This window comes from Hylobates moloch, unplaced genomic scaffold (genome assembly GCF_009828535.3).
Source record: "Hylobates moloch isolate HMO894 unplaced genomic scaffold, HMol_V3 SCAFFOLD_19, whole genome shotgun sequence".
NCBI classification, from domain to species: Eukaryota; Metazoa; Chordata; class Mammalia; order Primates; family Hylobatidae; genus Hylobates; species Hylobates moloch.
Genome location: NW_026652294.1, coordinates 40,533,395 through 40,558,175, shown reverse-complemented (window position 1 = coordinate 40,558,175; position 24,781 = coordinate 40,533,395). Strand labels below are relative to the sequence as shown.

The 24,781-nt window shown below is 41.8% G+C and overlaps 1 protein-coding gene across 2 annotated transcripts in view; it reads left to right on the top strand.

The window, feature by feature from the left end:
• STX8 (syntaxin 8) overlaps positions 1 to 24,781 on the top strand; it is a 312,508-nt gene that overhangs the window by 23,304 nt on the left and 264,423 nt on the right. For both annotated transcript variants that reach the window (XM_032138358.2, XM_058431552.1), the window contains exon 4: positions 6,992 to 7,102. In XM_032138358.2, coding sequence (XP_031994249.1) covers positions 6,992 to 7,102 — 111 coding nt within the window. The remainder of the gene's footprint in view (positions 1 to 6,991; positions 7,103 to 24,781) is intronic.

Here is a 24,781-nt window from a genome sequence, read left to right as displayed (position 1 = left end):
GTCTCTACTAAAAATACAAAAAAAATTAGCCGGGCGTGGTGGCGGGCGCCTGTAGTCCCAGCTATTCGGGAGACTGAGGCAGGAGAATGGTGTGAACCCAGGAGGCGGAGCTTGCAGTGAGCCGAGATAGCGCCACTGCACTCCAGCCTGGGCAAAAGAGCGAGACTCTTTCTCAAAAAAAAAAAAAAAAAGAAAGAAAAATCTATAAATAAATTTTCTAAACTCTATTTTTTGGAAAAACAAAGATAGGTAAGTAGATAGATAAGTGCATAGACAGACGTGGTGATTACTACCTAACAAACCCCAATGGATGTGGCTGTGGAGAGGCTGTCTGAACAGATTTTACAGGTATCCCCTGGTAGCTCCAGTGGAGGTGAAGTGGTTTTCAAACACTGTCCCTGTCTATCAGTTTTCACTGATACTTGGTAACATGAGAAAAATAAGAAGAAGATAGTGTTTGTGTAGCAGAAGTTTTTTGATTTATAAGAACTTTTTTCTGACTTTTTAAAGACAGATCTCACTGTGTTGCCTAGGATGGAGGGCAGTGGCAAAATCCTAGCTCAGTGCAGCCTCCAGTTCCTGGGCTCAAGTGATCCTCCTGCCTCAGCCTCCCAAGTAGCTAGGACTCCAGGTGTATGCCACCATGCCCAGCTAATTTTTTGTAGAGATGGGGTCTCGCCATGTTTCCCAGGCTGGTCTCGAACTTCTAGTCTCAAGCGATCCTCCACCTTGGCCTGCAAAATGTTGGGATTAGTGGTGTGAGCCACCATGCCAAGCCTGTTTTCTGATTTACACAGAACTGTTAACACGGTTCTTTCTAGTTTTTGGTGTTAAAATCTCCTTGCTTTTTCACCATGATAGTAAAAGTAGATAGTTTTGTTTCTTTTTTTTTTTCCTTGAACATCCATACCTGGCAAAATGTGTAATTGGTAATTCTATATAAGTTACACCCCTCCTAGTTTTTTTGCACATATTACTGGTCCATGAAACCTGAATGCCTAGGTGCCATTGGTAATAGTGGGAACAACATTGGCTTTGAAAGCAGACAGAACTGAGATTGAAGACCAGCTCTGCCACTTACCAAGGCCAAACAGCAGTTTAGCCTTTCTGGACCTTAGTTTCATTATCTGTAATGTAGGAATAATCATACTTTGCCAGGTTATCGTGCAAGTTGAAGAAAATCTTTTCAAAGCCCTTCACAGGACTTGCCCCCCATAATGGTGGCTGTTGAATAAAAGGTGGTTACCAACACCCTTGGGGAAGTTACTTAACCTCTTTGTGCCTCATTTGTGGAATGGGATGCTAGAAGTCCACCTGGCATAAAGGATTGTTGTGTAAGGATGAGATTATATGCGTACAGGGTGCTTCACATATACTAAGTCCTCCTTGAGGATTAGCTGCTATTGATTATTTTATCATTATTTTAAAGATTTCAGCCACCATTGAGAATTTACAGGTCATCCTTTCTTTGTGGAGTTTTTAATCATGCATGATGGTTATATCAAAACTCACAAACAATGATGGTATTAAAATAGTACTTGCAAAATGTGATCAGAGCTTTGAGGAAGGTAAGGACTTGGCTTGGTACATCATAAATATTTATTAGGGTTTGTTGACTTAAGAAAGCCAGAAAAGTCTTTTGACCTCTAAAACCTTAAACTGTCCCCTTGCAGTTCTTCTTTTTTGGCATGGAGAAGTAATTATCTGCAAACTTCTTCCTTCGCCAGAGCAGCTTGTTCACAAAATAAGGCTTACCTAAATTCTATTTTTTTCGAGACGGAGTTTCACTCTTTGTTGCCTGGTCTGGAGCACAATGGTGTGATCTCAGCTTACTGCAACCACTGCCTCCCAGGTTCAAGCGATTCTCCTACCTCAGCCTCCCAAGTAGCTGGGATTACAGGTGTGTACCACCACGCCTGGCTAATTTTTGTGTTTTTGGTAGAGACGGGGTTTTGCCATGTTGGCCAGGCTGGTCTCAAACTCCTGACCTCAGGTGATTTGCCCACCTCAGTCTCCCAAAGTGCTGGGATTACAGGTGTGAGCCACCGCACCCGGCCTAAATTCTTAAGCCTTATACCAAATATACGAGAAAATCCGGGAGCTGGAGTGGGATTGGGTGACCTGTGGATCTAGTTGCATATTCACCCTGCTCCATCTGTGGTTCAAATGCTTACCAGATTACAGCAGAGAAGCTGGGTTTATGCATGCTGGTAGTCGGTATCAGTAATATGAAATCAGGATCCAGTTTTATTTACAACCTTACATATCCATGAATTGGCTATAATAACATGTAAAATCAGCATAGCCAAGGACAAAGTACTGTGATAGTTAGCTCTTCTCTTCCTTTTCTTTATCTGTCTGTTCTCTGATCTTCTTCCTTGGCTGTTCACCAGGTTGGTGGAAGAGGGGGTCCCCAGCACTGGCCACTGACTGTGTGCTGTACTATTTCTTTTTTTCCTTTTGAGACAGAGTCTCAGTCTGTTGCCCAGGCATGAGTGCAGTGGCACGATCTTGGCTCACTGCAACCTCTACCTTCCGGGTTCCAGCGATTCTCTTGCCTCAGCCTCCTGTGTAGCTGGGACTACAGTTATGTGCCACCATACCCAGCTAATTTTTGTATTTTTTCAGTAATACGGAGTTTCACCATGTTGTCCAGGCTGGTTTTGAACTCCTGACCTCATGATCCGCCTGCCTCAGCTTTCCGAAGTGCTGGGATTACAGGCGTGAGCCACCGCACTCGGCCTGTGTGCCCTACTTTCTACTTGTCCTTAGCATCACTCAGGCACATGCTTTCCCCACTACCCTACTTTACCCAACTGCTACACACCTGTCCACATACATGCTGTATAGATTGTTTCCTGGATGATCCTTTGACCTCTTACTAACAACAACCCTTATATAGCAAGGGTGCTATGCAGATGGTCCATTAATCAATTTATTCTCATTCCATCTCCCTCCTCCCCATCTCCTTATGCTCTGTTCTCTCCGTAGTTTAAAATAAAATGTAAAACAAAGAGGCAGCGTGTTCCTAATTGGATTGTTTTCCAGATTTACAGAGTCTCTGGGAATATTCTGAATTCGTACTCACAGTATTGTTTTTATCAGGATTCTAAGAAGTGGCAAAGTTAAGTCAGCACCTCAAGGTGGAGAAGTCCCCAGAATGTTTGGTGGAAAAGTCGTGAGCTAGAGTAGAAAGAGCTGTCACCTAGCATTGCTGTTAACCCAGGCAAGTGACTTAGCCATGCTCGCCCTTAATTTCTGGTCAGCAAAACGAGAGAATTGGGATCTTTAAGGCCTCTTCCAGCATCAGCTGTGTGGGTTTCTGTTCTTTGGCCACTCATCTACAAAACATAGTCACCAAGTTTTACTGTTTCTGAAACTGATGTTCTTTGTTAGCTCCTTCTTGACATAAGTTTAAATCTGTAACTAGTGTCTGCTGATTTTAAAATGTACCTTTATTGTTTTTATTACAAAAAGTACTGTACTTTCTACTGATATATTTCTCATTAGTTGTTACCAATGACTCCTCTTTCTCTTCCTTATTTTATCCTGTCTCATCTCATTCTTCATAGTTAAGTGTTGTTGGTTGGTAGCCAGTATCTCAGACTTTTCTAGGCTTGAAATATATGCATATGTAAATATAAAATTCTTTTGATTATAAAGGGATTATATTATACATATGGTTCTGAAGCTTATGTTTTTATTGGTTAGCAGATGATAGAGACAAACATTAGGAAACAATATTCAGTGAAACATCAGTCTCCCTTATACTCTTAATCCCCAGTTGTCCTTCCTTAGAGGCAATGTTTGTATATCAGAAATTTTCTGTGTATATAAACACACATATGTAGATACGATTTTTTTTTAACAAAGTGGGAGCATACTATTCACTGTTGAGCTCCTTGCTACTGCTTTTTTTTTCCTCTTTTGGTTTAATGTTATATTTTGTAGATTATTCCATGTCAAATAATTCATGTAAACAGTAAGAGCTCAAAAATGTTAATTATCATTATCAGCCCCCTACGCAGCTTTCCTATGCTTTTTTTAAGGCTACAAAACATTCCATTGTATATATACACTAGTTACTTATTGATATTTCCAATGTGGCTATTATAAATAATGGTTCGGTGGACATCCTTGCTTCTAAGTCCTTATATGACTGTATCTGCAGGAGTAATGTCTATTGAAAGACTGTACCTTTTATATTTTGTTAGATATTTAGAAGGCAGTCTAGCAGTTGGTTGAACCTGTTTGCATTCCTATCAAGAATGTATGAGGCGGCCGGGTATGGTGGCTCACGCCTGTAAACCCAGCACTTTGGGAGGCCGAGGTGGGTGGATCACTTGAGGTCAGGAGTTTGAGACCAGCCTGGACAACATGGTGAAACCCCGTCTCTACTGAAAATACAAAAATTAGCTGGGCCTGATGGCATGCACATGTAATCCCAGCTACTTGGGATGCTGAGGCAGGAGAATCGCTTAAATTCTGGAGCTGGAGGTTGCGGTGAGCCAAGATCATGCCATTGCACTCCAGGCTGGGCAACAGAGGGAGACACTATCTCGAAAAAAAAAAAAAAAAAAAGAATGTATGAGGTCAGGTGAAGTGGCTTATGCTTGTAATCCCAGCACTTTGGAAAGCAGGTGGGTCACTTTAGATTAGGAGTTTGAGACCAGCCTGGCCAACATGGTGAAATCCTGTCTCTCAAAAAAAAATACAAAAATTAGCTGGGTGTGGTGGTGGATGCCTGTAATCCCTGCTACTTGGGAGGCTGAGAGGATAATTGCTTGAACCCAGGAAGAGGAGGTTGCAGTGAGCCGAGGTTGCACCACTGCATTCCAGCCTGGGATGACAGAGCGAGCCTCCATCTTAACAAAAAAAAAAAAAAGAAAAGAAAAGGAAAGAGTGTATGAGAGTGCCTGGTTCCTTGTCCCTTTCCAAAACTGTCTTCTCAGTTTCCTAATCTGATAGGTGGAAGTGGTGTCTTGTTTTACTGTGTATTTTTTTTCTTTTCTTTCTTTCTTTTTTTTTTTGAGATGGTGTCTTGCTCTGTTGCCCAGGCTGAAGTGCAGTGGCACAGTCTCGGCTCACTGCAACCTCCGCCTCCCGGGTTCAAGCGATTTTCCTGCCTCAGCCTTCTGAGTAGCTGGGACTACAGGCGCGCGCCACCACGCCCGGCTAGTTTTTGTGTTTTTAGTAGAGACGGGGTTTTACCATGTTTGCCAGGATGGTCTCCATCTCTTGACCTCGTGATCTGCTCGCCTCAGCCTCCCAGAGTGCTGGGGTTACAGGTGTTGAGCCACCGCGCCCAGCCCAACTGTGTTTCTTAACATACCACACACATAGGCACAGTTCAGCCTAGAAACAAACAAAAAACTTGTGGCTGGGCGCAGTGGCTCACACCTGTAATCCCAGCACTTTGGGAGGCTGAGGTGAGCGGATCATGAGGTCAAGAGATTGAGACCATCCTGGCCAACATGGTGAAAACCCGTCTCTACTAAAAACACAAAAAATTAGCTGGGTGTGGTGGCGCGTGCCTGTAGTCCCAGCTACTTAGGAGGCTGAGGCAGGAGAATCCCTTGAATCCGGGTGGCGGAGGTTGCAGTGAGCCGAGATCGTGCCACTGCACTGCAGCCTGTAGACAGAGCAAGACTCCGTCTCCAAAAAAAAAAAAAGAAAAAAAAAACCCACCACTTTTGTAGTTTGCATCAAGATATGTAAAACTTTGTACTTAGTCCAAGGGAAGTGGTGCCGGTTGTTGACAGACGCTACTTCCCTTTTTGCTTCATGCACGCCTGTGCGCACGCGCTGCATTCTCGTCCACCTATTGGTGAATTGTGGGTTTCTCTCCAAAGACTACATTTCCCAGAAGGATTTTTTTTTTTTATCCATCATTTATGAATTGTTGTGGAAAAGATGTTAGAGATTATCTAGTGTTACATATAAAGAAAGAGAGATCCCAAAAGGTGAAATAACTGGTTCAAAAGCATAGATAGTGGTAAGAATAGGGCTACAACTCTGCCTTTGGGGCTCCTAGTCTAGCGTGTTTGCTAGAATCACATATTAAAATGATTCTCTTTGTAAGTTTCTTTACAAATTGTGCAATGTATTTAAATAGTGAACTGATGGTAAGAATTTATAGAGCAAATCTGTTGCATAAAGCAGCACTTTATAAATATTCTAGGTGTGTTAATAGACATTAACATGGAAGAAAGAGAGCAATATAGAGAACTTCTCTCCCCCAGCACCCCCACTTTTTTAAACAGAGCATCTTAGGGTATTAATATATAGGAAAATGCCCTGGAACACTGACACACACATATAACTCAAAACCTAAGGAATCACTGAGCCAGGTTGCACCATTGGCAGGAAAAGTCATTTAAATTTGGGCACTGGGGCTAGGCATGGTTACTCACGCCTGTAATCCCAGCACTTTGGGAGAACAAGGCAGGCAGGTCACATACGATCATGAGTTCGAGATCAGCCTGGCCAACATGGCAAAACCCGGTCTCTAATAAAAATCCAAAACTTAGCCAGGTGTGGTGCTGTGTGCCTGTAAGCCCAGCTACTTGGGAGGCTGAGGCAGGAGAACTGCTTGAACCCGGGAGGTAGAGGTTGCAGTGGGCAGAGATCGTGCCATTGCACTCCAGCCGGGGCGACAGAGCGAGACTCTGTCTCAAAAATAAGTAAACAAGTTTGGTCACGGGGAGAAAGTAATATTTACCTGGTATATTTCTCAATGAAAGAACTTGTGTCGTGATCCCTGTCAATGTTTGTAAGTCCCTCTGTGACAGTCCTGCCAAGGTCCTTTACCTGACGGCCTGGTGAAGGTGAAGGTCAGAGCAGGAAAACCGCAAGAGTGGTGCGCATCCCTTCTGGGTAGTAGTGATTACAATCTGTAAAAGCCACAACTGACTTGAAGAGCTAACTTAATGATATAATAGTTAAAACGAGGTCATTTATTCACCGTTGAACCTTAACAAGATGTCTGCAGAACACAGCTTGAAGGGGACCGAAGACAGAACCTCTTGGATGATCTCGTAACTAGAGAGAGACTACTTCTGGCATCCTTTAAGAATGAGGGTGCCGAACCAGATCTAATCAGGTAGGATGTTTTTATTTACAGGGATTACTTGGTGGGCAAAGACTTCTTTGCAGATATTACAGCTGTTTCCTGAATGGCTTACTTTAGGAATTAATCGAAATCTATTCTATTCATTTATGGTGTTTGACTATAATTTTCTACTCAATTTAGTTTTCGTTAATTTGTTGTTTGTTTGTTTGAGACAGAGTCTCACTCTGTCACCCAGGCTGGAGTGCGGTGGCACGATCTTGGCTCACTGGAAACTCTGCCTCCCAGGTTCATGCCATTCTCCTGCCTCAGCCTCCCGAGTAGCTGGGACTACAGGCGCCTGCCACCACGCCCGGCTAAGTTTTTGTATTTTTAGTAGAGACGGGGTTTCACAGTGTTAGCTAGGATGGTCTCAATCTCTCGACCTCGTGATCCACCCGCCTCGGCCTCCCAAAGTGCTGGGATTACAGGTGTGAGCCACTGTGCCCGGCCAGTTTTCATTAATTTTCTAGGTTTAGTAAACCAGGTATGCTCAGCTGAATCCTATCTTCGGTGGACCATACTAAGGGAGACTGTGGGTGAAGTCAGAACATTTCTTTGGCATTCTTTGGTTGAGTTTTCTGCTGTGTTAACTGCCTTCTAAACTCCTGAAGTCACTACTTCTCTGTGTGGGCAAAGCAGTTTTTTTTTTTTTTAATTGGCATATTGAAAACATGAGTCCTAATAAGACTGGTCCGGGGCTCACAGAGGCAAAGGAGTTGGATCCTCCTCCCCATTCTTCGCCAGTGATTCACACTTCAAAGAGCTGACAGCTGCTCTGAGCCTGGCTCTGCTGGAAGACCTGGAGGAGGGGTCGGGCTTTCCAAGGCTGAGGTTGATGAACCGTAAATTGCTACATCTTTAGAATTGGCCTCCCCTGTTTCCAGAACTTCCTTAGCTTCATCGTGGGAACCATCACAGAAGGCAATGAGCTTGGGTGGAAAGCCGCCTCTCCTCATCTTCCACGCTAGGGATGATGCATTTATCATGGAGAGGAGCTTGTTTCTAGTAGGTTCCCAGATAGGAATAGTACGACTTCCCAAGGGCAGTGGTTTTGGACCCTAGCCATGCGTTATCAGACTCCACCTCGGACAGGTGAACCAGAGTGGGATTGGGGTGGAGGGGCAGAGGGGCAGGGAGGTCTCAGGTGATTCTAATATACAACCCAGATTGCAAACCACTGCCTAGAACAAGCTGAATAAAATGAAACTGATTTTCCTGTGGGTTCCAGTCTTCTCAGGAGTGGTGATCCAAGGTTCCGTGAAGAAACTGTGAAATACAGGAAGGTAGATGAAATGTTAAGTTGCTTCTGTGAAGAAATGAACCTAACGAGTCAGTGAAGGAAGGGTGATACTCTACTGGCAGTCTCCTGGGCAGGGTTTAAATGAAGACAGAAGCCTGTGCTGGGCCAATCTACTGTGGTTCCCAGTATTTCCCTGGCATATTCAGTCCCAGCGTACAGGGGTGAAGTATGTGGATGAAGGTGGTGGTCCATGTTGGTCAAAGAGAACAGGTGAGCAAAGGAATCAAAGGTGAAAGTACTGTCGCCTGGGTGCAGTGGCTCACGCTTGTAAGCCTAGCACTTTGGGAGGCGGAGGTGGGTGGATTGCCTGAGCTCAGAAGTTTGAGACCAGCCTGGGCAACAAGGTGAAACGCTGTCTCTACAAAAAAAAGACAACAAAAAAGACCAGACCATGTGGGGGACCTGTATCCCACTATTTGGGAGGTTGAGGCAGGAGAATTGCTTAACCTGGAGGTGAATTTGCAGTGAGCCAGATCAGCCACTGATCCAGCTGGCGACAGAGCAAACTCCAACAAAAAAAAAAAAAAAAAAAAAAAAAAAAAGTACGTCTTTCAGAAGGGGCTTTACACAGAAGGCAGAGTCTTTTTAGTCAAGAATTAATAGGGGTCAGGTAGGATGGGAGTTGTTTCATGAAAATAAGGGTCGTGTAGTGAGAGAGATGGTCAGAAGGGAGATTGGTAGTGATGAGGCAGTCGTGATAAATAGTCATAATTCCCATTTGAGAAGAGCATGTTTTGCACCAGACTCTGCTCTTTGCTTCTCATTAATTATGCCACTTAATGATGCTGAAGGGGCCAACCTAGGAATTTAGGCCGAGGACCTCTCAAGTCCTCCCACCAGGTACTTGTGTTGTTTGTTTTGTTAGTTTTTGGTCCCCGCTTGCCTGCCTCTATCACCCCTCTTCTCTGGTCATCTCTGTGTCCTTTAAAGTGTGACTTGCTGATAAGCAGCATCAGCATCACCTGGCAGCGTGTTACAAACTCAGAATTTTCCAACCCGAACCCCAAAATACGGAATTAAAACTTGCATTTTAACAAGATCATCAGGTGATTTGAATGCACATTACAATTTGAGAAATTAACTGCTTTGTATCATTTATTCCTTATTTATTTATTTATTTATTTATTTTTTGAGATGGAGTCTTGCCCTGTCACCCAGGCTGGAGTGCAGTGGCGCAATCTTGGCTCACTGCAAGCTTCGCCTCCCGGGTTCACGCCATTCTCCTGCCTCAGCCTCTCGGAGTAGCTGGGACTACAGGCGCCCGCCACCACGCCCGGCTAATTTTTTGTATTTTTAGTAGAGACAGGGTTTCATCGTGTTAGCTAGGATGGTCTCGATCTCCTGACCTCGTGATCCGCCCGCCTCGGCCTCCCAAAGTGCTGGGATTACAGGCGTGAGCCACAGCTCCAGGCCCTTGGGGTTTTTTTGTTTGTTTTTGAGACGGAGTTTTGCTCTGTCACCCAGGCTTGAGTGAAGTGGCACAATTTCAGCTCACTGCAACCTCTGCCTCCCGAGTTCAAGTGATTCTCCTGCTTCAGCCTCCCGAGTAGCTGGGATCACAGGCGCGCACTACCATGCCTGGCTAATTTTGTATGTTTGGTAGAGTTGAGGTTTACCATGTTGGCGGGCTGGTCTTGAACTCCTGACCTCAGGTGATCTGCCCGCCTCAGCCTCCCAAAATGCTGGGATTACAGCCATGAGCCACTACACCTGGCCTGTGTCGTTTATTCTTAATCGTGGCACTTTGCATCAGAATCACCCAAGAGAGAATGGAAAAAAAAAAAAAAAACAAATGTTTAGACCATGTACTTGCAGAGTCTGATTCATAGTCTTGAGTGAGGCCTGGGCAGCAGTAAGGCTGGGGAGACTGCCGGGTGGTTTTAGTAGGTGGCAGGGTTAGAACGACTGCTCTATGTCACAATGTACTAGTCATGAGACCTATAGCTTATGTCTGCTATCTGTTTTTTATATGGTAGGCACCGTGCTAAGCTCTTTATGTGCATTTGCTCGGGAGCTCTTTATAATACCCCATTTTGCAGAAGAGAAACTGAAGCTCAGAGGGTTCAAGATGCTAAAGCTAATCAGTCACAGAACTTGGATTTTAGCTCTGAACTTGTAACCATTGCACCATAAAAAGAGCTGGACGAGGTGTTAGAAGGACCCAGTTCTGTAGCTTTCTGGTCCCTCAGTCATCTGGGCTTTGAAGTCATTGACCTGAGACTAGGGATACATGTGCTGCCCATTTTTCAGTGTTGTTAGGACCAGATGAAGTGATTGCTATGAGACAGGCTTTGTAAACTCTAAGACCTTATAAATACAAGATGTTATTACTGGAGCATTGTGTCTCCATCAGGCTAGGAGGGAGCTCAGGCTGCCTCATTGCCTTGGAGATCTTCTGTCCCTTGTGCCATGCCCCCTGATTGCTCTAGAAGGACCTGGTCTGTTTGACCCCATCATACGCTGCACCTGGTCCTCTGCCCTCCATTCTGCTCTTCCACATCTCACTTGTTCCGTGTCTGCTTCCCTCTGTGCCCAGCTTGCTGCCTATTGTCTTATTAGTGAACAATCTCGTGTTAATTCTAGCAGTGGAATCAATGGCTGGCAATGTCTTGTCTTCCGGAGGCATTTTAACCGAAACCTCCTTAAACCCTAGGATTGAAACTACAGTGAATTAGTTGATGGGAATGTTTAGGGAATTTGGCAGGTTAGTGTCAGGTGGTTTTTTTGGATGGAGGCCTTCTGAGGACCTCTTGGGTCCTGCCACTGGGACTGCCTTCTGCTCTTCATGCCTATAAGGCTGATCCATGTGGTGGACTAAAGCTGTTGCTTGTTGGTATGTTGGTGAATGGCTGAGTGGCATGGGGACAGAGATCATACTGGGGAGACACTGTCAAGCAAAGGTAACTGAATACCTGAGGGTTGAAATAAAGTAACTGGCCAGACTTATTTACATGCTCTCAAGATGAAACCAAGGGCAACATAGAGATTGGTGTATCTTTTCTGTTCAGGACCAGAAGTCTAGGATAGTTCAGAATAAGCTTCTAGAAGAATTCTGTTTAAAAATAATGTAAGCACTGTCAAGGAGAAATGACTCCTGTGGAGTGATTTGAAGAAGGTAGACATGGACATAACACACAGTGATGGTCCGTTCCGGATGACATGGAGTCTGACCAAGAGCGGGAAACCAATGTGGCGACTGGACATTGAGCACCATGAAGAAAGAAAATCATTGCAGGTACAGAGAAGGAGGAGAATGATGTCAGTGGCCTAGAAGGTGAATTGCCCATTCGCTTCCATTGGTGATTCCTTGCTGGGCTAGGATTGCTTTAGACCCAACACCCTAAGAAGAACGTGTCCACATATGCTTGTCCAAAAAGTGCAAGTCCTATAGACGTTCCAGAGGAGTCTGATCAATAAGAAAATTCATACTAGACAAAACCAGTCTCAAAAGCTATGTAGAAAAGTCCCCGGGAAATCTGCTCAGGGCCGTGAGAACAAATAGCCAGCTAGCGTTGCTCCAATTAGTCAGGAAAGATGGCACCATGTGGACTTATTGAGAACCAGCAAGAAGTGTGTGGATGAGTGAATGCTAAAGCCGAAGTGGACTGCCAGAGGTGGATTTTTCTTAGATTTGAGGTCAGAGTTGCTGGTCTTTGATTTCCTTCACCTGCCTATGTAAGAGTATTATTTTTGCCTTCTTCACTCCTAATCCCCATCATTGAGACCTCCCCTTCTTTCCCCAACTTCTCATACCTAATAGTTCTCTTGCTTGGACCTAGCCTTCTGAGGGCCTTAATTCAGTTGTAAACATGACTTGTTCATTATATGACTTGTTCAATTACAGTTCGATTGTATCCCCTTCCCTCCTGATTGTCAGTTGCCTAGTCATGTCTAATACCAACTGTTAGGGAACGCTCAGCTCTATCTATCTTTGGAGAAACTCATTCCTTTCTCTGCTGGTTGGTTTCTGTAGTATCTGTAGTATCTCCAACAGAGATTTCCTTAGTCCTCTCCACAGTTATTTCCTAGTTCTGGGCTCCTTCAACATTTTCGTTTGCTTCTCTAATCTCTGGATTCCTCTAGCATTTTTCTTTGCTTCTGTAGTTCTTGGTTTTCGGGGAGGGGGGGTTCAGTTGGGTTGCTTTGTCACTTTGTGGGTGGAGGGCAGGTGTCTTTCCCTTAATTCGTGATGTCCATAAGCATGGTGGCCAGAAAGCCTTGTCAGAACTTTGAAATGTTATAGACATGCTCACTATGGCACATTTTGTCATGAATGCTAGACCATGACCACAACACATTTACTGTTAGAGAACTGTTAGGGCTAATCTGCTGATCAACATTTCCCTGGTAACTGACAGCAATGCCACAAGATCTGTTTACCTTACCAGGACTCGCTTGGAACCTGGTGAGCCTCCCTTCCTAGAGCCCCTACCTCTGTTTCCCTCTTTCTCGTTTACTTTGCACAACCCTCTTTTCCTCTCTTTCTTCCCCATCCGTCATTCCCGAGGGCCTTTCCATCCCTCTTTTCCCTTGTCTTTTCTCTTCCTCCTCATATGTGGCCTTATTAAGGAGAGTCAAGAATGGTCAAACTTCAGTTTGGATGAGCATTTCCTTTGAACAGACATTAATGCGGCAATCACATAATTGAATGTGTAGCTGTCATGTGACAGAATCTTAGTTTTACCTTACGGATTACTGGTCATTATTCTCAAGCAGTAAGCCTTGGTCTAAATAAGCAATGGTTGACTAATTTAGGGTATTTGGAAACTTGTTAAAGAAGTCTCTGTGCGACAGTCTCTTAGAAGAAGATAAGCCCTGTCTCATAAAGCAGTGACACAGCTTCTGATTTAAAACCTTCCTGCCCTTTATATTCGAGAGCATTGCTAAATCTCACAATTAGTTAAATCTTTGCCTGTAAAGAGAAAAAAAAAACCAAAAACCATTGCATACTCCACTGCTCTGTGACCATCTCAAAGATTATGTGATTAACTCAGCTGCAGTGGGTGGCTAATTGGCTAAGCTTTAATCTTCACACCACCAACTATGTAGAGGATTATAGGGAATAGGAAGTTGTTTAGAGTTTGAGGTGGTAGTTGTATGTCAAGAAGCAAGCAGACCAATTGCTAAAATCAAAAGAAGATGATAATGAAATGACGTTTTCTCAGACTGCAGATTTTTTAATTTTAGAGATAGGCTTTTCTCTTGCACTGCTGACAAAACACAATATTTCCAATGTCTAATTCGTATCACTATCGGTAGCCAAGATGGGCAAAAGAAAAATTTACATTAAATTCTAACATTAAAAATGCTCCTCCCCATTTTAAACTGTTGAATGTTTTATTTCAATTTAAATCTTGGTTTATAAGAAGAATGACTTATGTCCCATAGTACTTAGATTTCCTAAAGAATCATTGATTTTTACTTCACATTGCTTAATGTTGTTAGCACGTGACCAACCTACTCTTCTAGAAGAAGGAAGTTGCTAAGGAATATACATCCATATCATAGACTGCCTTCTCTCTTTTATTTATGTGCCTGAAATACAGTGACTTCCTAGCTTTTCTGATGTGCAAGGGTGTGCTGAAATCAGTACAGATTTGCTTTGTCCTCTAAGTGAGTGTAGGTATAGTTGAATCCACTTTGTCCTCTAAGAGAGTGTAGAGACGGAGTTATTAAGTACAGTCAAGAATATTACAATTTCCTGCTAGTTTAATGAAAAATAGGTAAGGAGGCAAAAATGTGGTGAAGCAAACCTTCCTTCATTAAGTAGATTTTTATTGAGTGCCTACTATGTGCTATACACTGATACCGGAAGTGTAGTGGTAAAAAAACCAAAACTACAAAAGCACCTACTTTTTGCAGTTGAGCTGTGTACAGTCCAGGGAAAGAGACAGACACGAAGTAAAGAATCATACAATCAGTAAAATAAATTCAAAAAAATAGATTGTATTTTGAGAGCATATTAGTGGGAAGCTGATTTAGCTAGGGAGACTGTATGGTTAATACTTCACTGTTTTTCTTTTTTGCAAATGTATATTTTGTCTCTGGATCTATATTTTAAAGACCTCAAGGACAGAGACCAAAGCCTAGTACAATTTTTAATAACTAATTGCTCAATGAATGAGCGTCTTCACGCACTTTTCTGTATCTTCCGTAACATCCAGCCCAGAGTTGGGTATACAGCAGGTGTGTTGTTGATTCAGCACATGTTTGTTGACGGAAAGATTGACTGAGCCAGGATGTGATAGACTGTGTTAACTAAACAAACCTGTGAATGTCACACTTTTAATACATGAAAGCTTTTTTGCCTGCCTCATGTAAAGTCTGTCACATAAAGGTGACTCCGAGATTCAGGTTGCTTCCATCTCTGGGCTGTGCTCTCATGACACAAGGCCTGCGTGTTCCCCATGACTGGAGAAGAATGAGAGTGTGAAGAACTCACATCCGTCTTCTATGCCTTGGCCTGCAAGTTTCACACACTCAGCCCTTTGGCCATAAGTAGTCACGTGGCTCCAACCTAGCTGTGAGGGCGGCTGGGGGATGTAATCGTTCTGTATACTCAAGAGGAGGACCTGGTGAAGCATGCAGCTTTGTCTCTGCCTCCCTGATTATTTTGGGTAGTTTGATGGAAAGACAAATAGCACTGGTACAGTCTTGCTGCTTTCTTCTTGAGCAATGATTAGAATCAGAAGTTACTGAAGCCACACAAGGTGGACTAAGAGGTGCCCACGGGGGTATTAGTTTGTCATTTATAATGCCCGTTCTTGGCTGGGTGTGGTGGCTCATGCCTGTAATCCCAGCACTTTGGGAGGCCAAGGTGAGCGGATCACGAGGTCAGGGGTTCGAGACCAGCCTGGCCAAAATGGTGAAACCCCGTCTCTACTAAAAAAATGAAAAAAACTAGCCGGGCATGGTGGTGGGCGCTTGTAATCCCAGCTATTCGGGAGGCTGAGGCAGGAGAATCTCTTGAAACCAGAAGGTGGAGGTTGCAGTGAGCTGAGATCGCACCACTGCACTCCAGCTTGGGCAACAAGAGTGAAACCCCTTCTCAAAAAACAAAAAAAAACAAACAAAAAGTCCATTCTTGCATAGTTCAGAGTTTACTCAGGAAGGGGAAATGTATACAAACACAGATTGCAGCACAGTGGAATTAGTGCAGATGAGTGTGTAGAAGTGTGATGAAGACCAGAAGGGAAGGTTGTTTCTTCAGCATTCAGGGGAGGAGGACAAAGGAGTCTGGGAAAGAAGGTTGTGCTTATTGTCCTGACCCACTCTGATGTTTGTTAAGGGGGTGCCTGGGTTTAGCTCTCTAGACTAGTGTAGCAATTGGCTGCCCTCAACCACATGTAACACATAACCCTACTCAAAATGGCTTAAATAGGGAAAAATGTCCCATGAAATACGTTGCAAGTTAGAGAAGTGAGAGGGTTGATTGACAGCCCAGTGATGCCGTCAGGGCTTCTGGTACTTGCTGTCTCTTCATTTCCCTTCGCTTCCCAGTACTCGATGTCGGCTTTCCCTTCCGAGTGACTCCTCTCATGGTCTCAGAATAGCTACAGCAGTTCCCAGCCATACTCCAAGCATAACAATAGAAGAGAAAGCAGAATGTGTTTTGCATAAGTAATATAATTCATATGGCTAAGAAATCTACAAAGCATTGAACAGGATTCAGTGAAAAATCTTCCCACTATGTCTCCTCCTCCTCAACGTAAGTAATTACTCTCAATAATTTTTGGCATATCCTTCCAGGGTTCTCTTAAGCGCATACCAGCAAATAGGAATATATTATTTCCCTCCATCACACACATGGTAACATATCATACATAGCATTCTACAACATTCTTTTGTCACCTGATCAAATATCTTGGAGATTTTCCCAATTGTGACATAAGGTTTTGTCATTAGTTTTTGTAGCCTTATAATATTTCATCGTATGCATTTACTGTCATTTATTTAACTAGTCTCTTATATAAGTATTGTTTTCAGTCTTTTTCTATTACAAAAATATAGTAGTGAGGGATTTTGCATATGTGAAAGTATATCTCTAGGTAAGTTCTTAGAAGTAGGACGGCTGGAGGCCGGGTGCGGTGGCTCATGCCGTAATCCCAGCACTCTGGGAGGCCGAGGCGGGCGGATCATGAGGTCAGGAGATCGAGACCATCATGGCTAACACGATGAAACCCCATCTCTACTAAAAATACAAAAAATTATCCAGTCGTGATGGCAGGTGCCTGTAGTCCCAGCTACTCAGGAGGCTGAGGCAGGAGAATGGCGTGAACCCGGGAGGCGGAGCTTGCAGTGAGCCAAGATTGTGCCTCTGCACTCCAGCCTGGACGACAGAGCAAGACTCCGTCTCAAAAAGGAAAAAAAAAAAAAAAAAAGGATGGCTGGGTCAGAGGGTATGTGCATTCGTAATTTCAATAGCATTTCACAAGTTATTTTCTAGCAGGGTAGAACCAGTCTAGACTCGTGCCAGCAATTTAGGTGAGTGCCTGTTTCCCAACAGTCTTTCCCAAAGAAAGTTGTTAAACTTCTGTGTCCTACTCCAAACTAACATATAAAGAGAGTTTTATATAGTAATATCTTAGTAGAGTTTTATGTAATTATTATATATAACTATAGTGAACTAAGGTTATAAAGAAATTCTCCTGTGTTTTTTTTCTGGTACTTTTGTGGTTTTATAACTATTAAATCTTTGATCCATTTGGAATTTAATTGGTGAAGAGTATGAATCCTACATTTTTCCTACTTGGCTCTATTCTATTTTTGTGACTGATATTTTTTACTTAGTAGTTCATCTTCTCATCTTCAAATGTAAGATGCTGCATTATCATAGAATACATTCCCATATGTATTTTGATCCATTTCTGGACTTTGTAATGTGTTCCATTGGTCCTTCTGTCTGCTTATGTGCTAGTACCACATTTTCTAAAATATGGATACTTTAAGTTTTAATATATGATAGGACAAATCTGCCATTAAACTTCTTTTTAAGAGTTTTGCTTTTTTTTTTTTTTTTTTTGGAGACAGAATCTCACTCTGTCGCCAGGCTGGAGTGCAGTGGCACAATCTTGGCTGACTGCAACCTCTGCCTCCTGGGTTCAAGCCATTCTCCTGCCTCAGCCTCCCAAGTAGCTGGGACTACAGGTGCGCACCACCATGCCCAGCTAATTTTTGTACTTTTAGAAGAGACGGGGTTTCACGATGCTGGCAGGATGGTCTCGATCTCTTGACTTCATGATCCACCTGCCTGGGCCTCCCAAAGTGCTGGGATTACGGGTGTGAGCCACCACGCCTGGCTGAGTTTTGCTTATTTTTTAACGTGAATTCTAGAATCAGCTAATGTAATTCCAAAAGAGAGAACAACTCTTTAAAAAAAATTGGGATTGTGTTAAATCTTGAAATCCTTTACAATGTTGAATTTTCTCATCCAAGATTGTGGGATTTTTTTGTTTGTTTCTCCAAGGCATTTTTCGGGTCTTTCAGTAACGTTTTCTTCAAAAAAGTGTAACATGTTTTTGGTCAAATTTATTTGTTTTTTTTAAATCTTTTTGGTTGCTGTTTTAAATCCAGGTTTTTTAAATTGTACTTTTCTATTGTTTATATGAAAACTGTCAATAATTAATGTCCGCTATTAATATTAAAGCCACTTTCTTAATTCTCTAATAGCTTTTAGCATTTTTTTCTCTTGGCTGTTTTTGTATTTTTCAGTTATTTGTTTTTAAAGAGCAATGAAACTCTTCCTGGAAGCTGCCTAATTGACTCTGGCTCAAAATAGAAATAGACTATTGTATCACATGACCATGTTATACCAAAAATGATGGGAGAATGGAGTTGCTATGATTGACTAGGTTAGTTCAGGAGGGAGATATTCTTGAGCTGAAAATGAGGATGAGGTTATGGTCTCTGAGCAGTGGAGCCCTGAACAAAATTGAGGTTCTGATAACAAGGAAGATGAGACATACCAGTGTTGGGTAGGCAAGTTGTAGTGTCTGTATCAACTCTTCTCTGCAACTGCCTAAGCAATAGCAACTCTCTTCTTGAAGTTTCTTGAAGAACCAGAGACTCAAGGTTCAATTCTTTGACCTCATTAAGAACCTTCATTTCTTGTCACTTCTCCTTTTATTGAAATCCCAGAGAGTTAGTCACTCGCTGGCCTTTTGGGTTATTTTATTTAGGCTCAAGTGAACCTTAGTCATTACTTTAAGTCTCCAATTCACTTTTTAAAGAAGCGGGGATGTTTACACCTATCACTTGTCTTCCTGAAGAGGTTTAGGAGAAGTACTTTTGAAGTGCAAGCAGTTTTTTTGTTTTGTTTTTTTTGAGATGAAGTCTCGCTCTGTCACTTAGGCTAGAGCAGTGGCACGATCTTGGCTCACTGCAGCCTCCGCCTCCGAGGTTCTAGTGATTCTCCTGCCTCAGCCTCCCAAGTAGCTGGGATTACAGGCACATATCGCCATGCCCAGCTCATTTTTGTATTTTTATTAGAGACGGGGTTTGACCGTGTTGGCCAGGCTGGTCTCAAACTCCTGAACTCAGATGATCCACCTGCCTTGGCCTCTGAAAGCGCTGGCATTACAAGGCGTGAGCCATCGTGACCAGCCTGCAACAGTTTTAACGTGACACATTTATACAGTTACACAGAGCTGGTTTCTTCTGCAGACAGATAATCTTGTATATATTTTGTTAATTCTTGTTTAATTCTATTTTGAGAAGTAGTAGCTTCTGACTTTTTCTACACATTCTGGCGAAATGTTAATAGATAGTTTGGTGCAAGGACTGATAGAATGACAAAGGGAGTATTTGAAATAGGAACTGATAAGAAAAATTTGGAATATATGTTGGCTTAGCACATTTTTTCCAGTCTTTATGGTGCATCATCTTTTTTGCTTCACAGTATATCTTGAAGATGATGAGGCAGAATGTTTAGGGTAATACTCTTAACTAATGGTCTGATGCCAGCCATATAATGTTTACAGTGACCATGTTTTTCTTGGAGAGAGAAACTAGATATGTCATATGATGAAGTATTTTTTGGGACTCTTCTTGATGGAAGAGGCGGTTTGGTTGATAGTGTTAGGCCAAAATGTTGACCATTCCAGTGGTTTATGGGAATGAATATTTGTTTTTGAAGAATGTTTTTTAAATATAAATTTATTTTTAAAGTAATTTGTCACATTGTTAAACTATACAAAAGCGTAATCAATGAAAATTCAGGCTCCTTCTACTTCTCACCTACGGTTTCGCATTTTCTTCCCCAGAAGCAGCCACTTTTAACAGTTTTCTGTGTGTGTGCCCTTCCAGAAGGATTCTACACGTATCCAAGGATACATGCACGGGCCCGTATTCCCAGTCTCTATTCCAACTTGTGTTTTTTTAAAACACAGGAATTATAATATAATATGCATTTTTTACTGCATGTCATCTTTTTTGCTTAACAGTATATCTTGGAGCTGACGAAGTAGAAGGTTTAAAGTAATACTCTTAAGTATCTTGAAACTACCTTTGAACTTGACAGTGTAGCTATTTGAAGTTTTTAGGTTATCTATGTTCTCACAAGACTGATTATCACCAGAAGAGATCGCTGTAGCTACTTAGTCCGGATTTTTTTTTTTCCCTCACCATAGGATAGATAGGAAAGGAAGCTCTATTAACAGCCTGACTTCCAAATAGAGACTAAATGTAAAGAAAGATTATCTCTTTGGATGACTGATGGAGCAAACAAAACCAGAGACCTTGAGATCTGAACAAATGGTCATTGCAACTCCATGTCATTGATCAAGTCAAGAAAGTATCCAGCCATTACCATGTGAAAGAGAATGAAGCACAGCCTGTCCACACGTGGTTAGCAGCAACAGCCTGGCAATTTCTCCCCTCAGAAGGTTTTAAAAGCTAGGCAACAAAGAAAAATCAAACGAAAACATTTTAAGGTTGCTATCATAGTACTTAAAAAACAAAACAAAACATGAAATCTGTAGAAATAAGTAAAATGAAAGATGTATGAGACTTCTACACTGAAAACTATAAAACATTATTTAGGGAAATTAAGTAAAGCTGAAGAGATAAATATAGAGTAGTCCCCTGCTTAAGGACAGAGGACACGTTCTAAGACCCTTAGTGGATTCCTGAAAGCTTGGGTAGTACTGAGCCCTGTATATGCTATATTTTTACTTGTGAATATATACCCGTGGTAAAGTTTAATGGTTTAATGCCGTAATGGAAGTTATGAGAATGTGGTCTCTCTCTCTCTCAAAACATCTTATTGTCTGTAATATTTTCGGAGTGTGGGTAACTGAAACTCTGGAAAGCAAAACTTTGAATAAGTTGGGGTGGGGTCTTACTGTGCTCTGATCTCTTCAGTCTCTGTACCTTGTTCAGAGATTGGGAGACTCAATATTGTGAAGTCATCAGTTCCCTCAAGATTGATTTATAGATTTAGAGCAAACCCACTTACAGTCCCCAGCCAGATTTTTGTTTCCATTTTGTCACTTGAGAAGCTGATTACAGCCACTGTTTTTATGGTTAATGCAAAGAGACAAGAAGAGCTGAGACAATTTCGAAGAACAAAAAGGCCAGAGGACTCACATGACCAGTTATCCAGACTCACCATAAAGCTGTAGTGTGGTGTTAGCACAAGGATAGGCAAATAAACCCATGGAACAAGAGAGAGGGTTCAGAAGCAGCCTCACACATATATTGTCATCTGATTTATGACGGAGGTAGTCTTTTCAATAAATGGCATTATATCAACTGGATATCCACATGGAAAAAAATGAATCTTGGCTTCTGCTATCACCCTACATAAGAAATAATTCCAAAAGGATTATAGATCTAAATGTGAAGGGTTGAACCAGAGAGCTTTTAGAAGAAAACAGGAGAACATTTTTCTGATCTTGGGATAGCCAAAGATTTCTTAAACAGGCCACAAAACATACTAACCATAAAGGAAACAAGTGATAAGTTGGATTTCATTAAAACAAAAAGTTCTTTTTTATCAAGATACCACAAAGATTGAAAGATAAGCCACAGAATGAAAATCTGTATTTGCAGGGCATATATTAATGTTTGACATAGGAAATGTATCTTGGATATATGAAGAATCCCTATAAATCAAGAAAAAGACAAGCAACCTGTTAGAAAAACATAGGCAAAAGACTTGAATTTCACAAAAGAGGATATTCAATGGCTGATGAATGTCAGAAAAGGTGTTCAGCTTCACTAGTCATCAGGTAATTGCAAAGTCACAATGTCATACCATTATAGTACAAGAATGGCTAAAATGACAATGACGGACATATCAAGTGTTGCTAGGATGTGGAGCAGCTGGAGTTCTCATACACTACTGCTGGGACTGTAAAAACTATTTGTCGAAATGGAACTATACAAAAGGCATGTACAAGAATGTTTATAGCAGTGCTTTTTTTCTTTTTTTTTTTTTTTCTTTTTTTTTTTTTTATAATAATTTTTTTTTTAATTATGCTTTAGGGTTTTAGGGTACATGTGCACAATGTGCAGGTTTGTTACATATGTATCCATGTGCCATGTTGATTTCCTGCACCCATTAACTCATCATTTAGCATTAGGTGTATCTCCTAATGCTGTCCCTCCCCCCTCCCCCAACCCCACAACAGTCCCCGGAGTGTGATGTTCCCCTTCCTGTGTCCATGAGTTCTCATTGTTCAATTCCCACCTATGAGTGAGAACATGCGGTGTTTGGTTTTTTGTCCTTGCGATAGTTTACTGAGAATGATGTTTTCCAGTTTCATCCATGTCCCTACAAAGGACACGAACTCATCATTTTTTATGGCTGCATAGTATTCCATGGTGTATATGTGCCACATTTTCTTAATCCAGTCTATCGTTGTTGGACATTTGGGTTGGTTCCAACTCTTTGCTATTGTGAATAGTGCTGCAATAAACATACGTGTGCATGTGTCTTTATAGCAGCATGATTTATAGTCCTTTGGGTATATACCCAGTAATGGGATGGCTGGGTCAAATGGTATTTCTAGTTCTAGATCCCTGAGGAATCGCCACACTGACTTCCACAATGGTTGAACTAGTTTACAGTCCCACCAACAGTGTAAAAGTGTTCCTATTTCTCCACATCCTCTCCAGCACCTGTTGTTTCCTGATTTTTTAATGATGGCCATTCTAACTGGTGTGAGATGGTATCTCACTGTGGTTTTGATTTGCATTTCTCTGATGGCCAGTGATGATGAGCATTTCTTCATGTGTTTTTTGGCTGCATAAATGTCTTCTTTTGAGAAGTGTCTGTTCATGTCCTCTGCCCACTTTTTGATGGGGTTGTTTGTTTTTTTCTTGTAAATTTGTTTGAGTTCATTGTAGATTCTGGATATTAGCCCTTTGTCAGATGAGTAGGTTGCAAAAATTTTCTCCCATTCTGTAGGTTGCCTGTTCACTCTGATGATAGTTTCTTTTGCTGTGCAGAAGCTCTTTAGTTTAATGAGATCCCATTTGTCGATTTTGGCTTTTGTTGCCATTGCTTTTGGTGTTTTAGACATGAAGTCCTTGCCCACGCCTATGTCCTGAATGGTATTGCCTAGGTTTTCTTGTAGGATTTTAATGGTTTTAGGTCTAACATTTAAGTCTTTAATCCATCTTGAATTAATTTTTGTATAAGGTGTAAGGAAGGGATCCAGTTTCAGCTTTCTACATATGGCTAGCCAGTTTTCCCAGCACCATTTATTAAATAGGGAATCCTTTCCCCATTTCTTGTTTTTGTCAGGTTTGTCAAAGATCAGATAGTTGTAGCTATGCGGCATCATTTCTGAGGGCTCTGTTCTGTTCCATTGATCTATGTCTCTGTTGTGGTACCAGTACCATGCTGTTTTGGTTACTGTAGCCTTGTAGTATAGTTTAAAGTCAGGTAGCGTGATGCCTCCAGCTTTGTTCTTTTGGCTTAGGATTGACTTGGCGATGCGGGCTCTTTTTTGGTTCCATATGAACTTTAAAGTAGTTTTTTCCAATTCTGTGAAGAAAGTCATTGGTAGCTTGATGGGGATGGCATTGAATCTATAAATTACCTTGGGCAGTATGGCCATTTTCACGATATTGATTCTTCCAACCCATGAGCATGGAATGTTCTTCCATTTGTTTGTATCCTCTTTTATTTCATTGAGCAGTGGTTTGTAGTTCTCCTTGAAGAGGTCCTTCACATCCCTTGTAAGTTGGATTCCTAGGTATTTTATTCTCTTTGAAGCAATTGTGAATGGGAGTTCACTCATGATTTGGCTCTCTGTTTGTCTGTTATTGGTGTACAAGAATGCTTGTGATTTTTGTACATTAATTTTGTATCCTGAGACTTTGCTGAAGTTGCTAATCAGCTTAAGGAGATTTTGGGCTGAGACAATGGGGTTTTCTAGATATACAATCATGTCATCTGCAAACAGGGACAATTTGACTTCCTCTTTTCCTAATTGAATACCCTTTATTTCCTTCTCCTGCCTGATTGCTCTGGCCAGAACTTCCAGCACTATGTTGAATAGGAGCGGTGAGAGAGGGCATCCCTGTCTTGTGCCAGTTTTCAGAGGGAATGCTTCCAGTTTTTGCCCATTCAGTATGATATTGGCTGTGGGTTTGTCATAGATAGCTCTTATTATTTTGAGATACGTCCCATCAATACCTAATTTATTGAGAGTTTTTAGCATGAAGGGTTGTTGAATTTTGTCAAAGGCCTTTTCTGCATCTATTGAGATAATCATGTGGTTTTTGTCTTTGGTTCTGTTTATATGCTGGATTACATTTATTGATTTGCGTATGTTGAACCAGCCTTGCATCCCAGGGATGAAGCCCACTTGATCATGGTGGATAAGCTTTTTGATGTGCTGCTGGATTCGGTTTGCCAGTATTTTATTGAGGATTTTTGCATCAATGTTCATCAAGGATATTGGTCTGAAATTCTCTTTTTTGGTTATGTCTCTGCCAGGTTTTGGTATCAGGACGATGCTGGCTTCATAAAATGTGTTAGGGAGGATTCCCTCTTTTTCTATCGATTGGAATAGTTTCAGAAGGAATGGTACCAGTTCCTCCTTGTACCTCTGGTAGAATTCAGCTGTGAATCCATCAGGTCCTGGACTCTTTTTGGTTGGTAAGCTATTGATTATTGCCACAATTTCAGAACCTGTTATTGGTCTATTCAGAGATTCAACTTCTTCCTGGTTTAGTCTTGGGAGGGTGTATTTGTCGAGGAATTTATCCATTTCTTCTAGATTTTCTAGTTTATTTGCATAGAGGTGTTTGTAGTATTCTCTGATGGTAGATTGTATTTCTGTGGGATCGGTGGTGATATCCCCTTTTTCGTTTTTTATTGCATCTATTTGATTCTTCTCTCTTTTCTTCTTTATTAG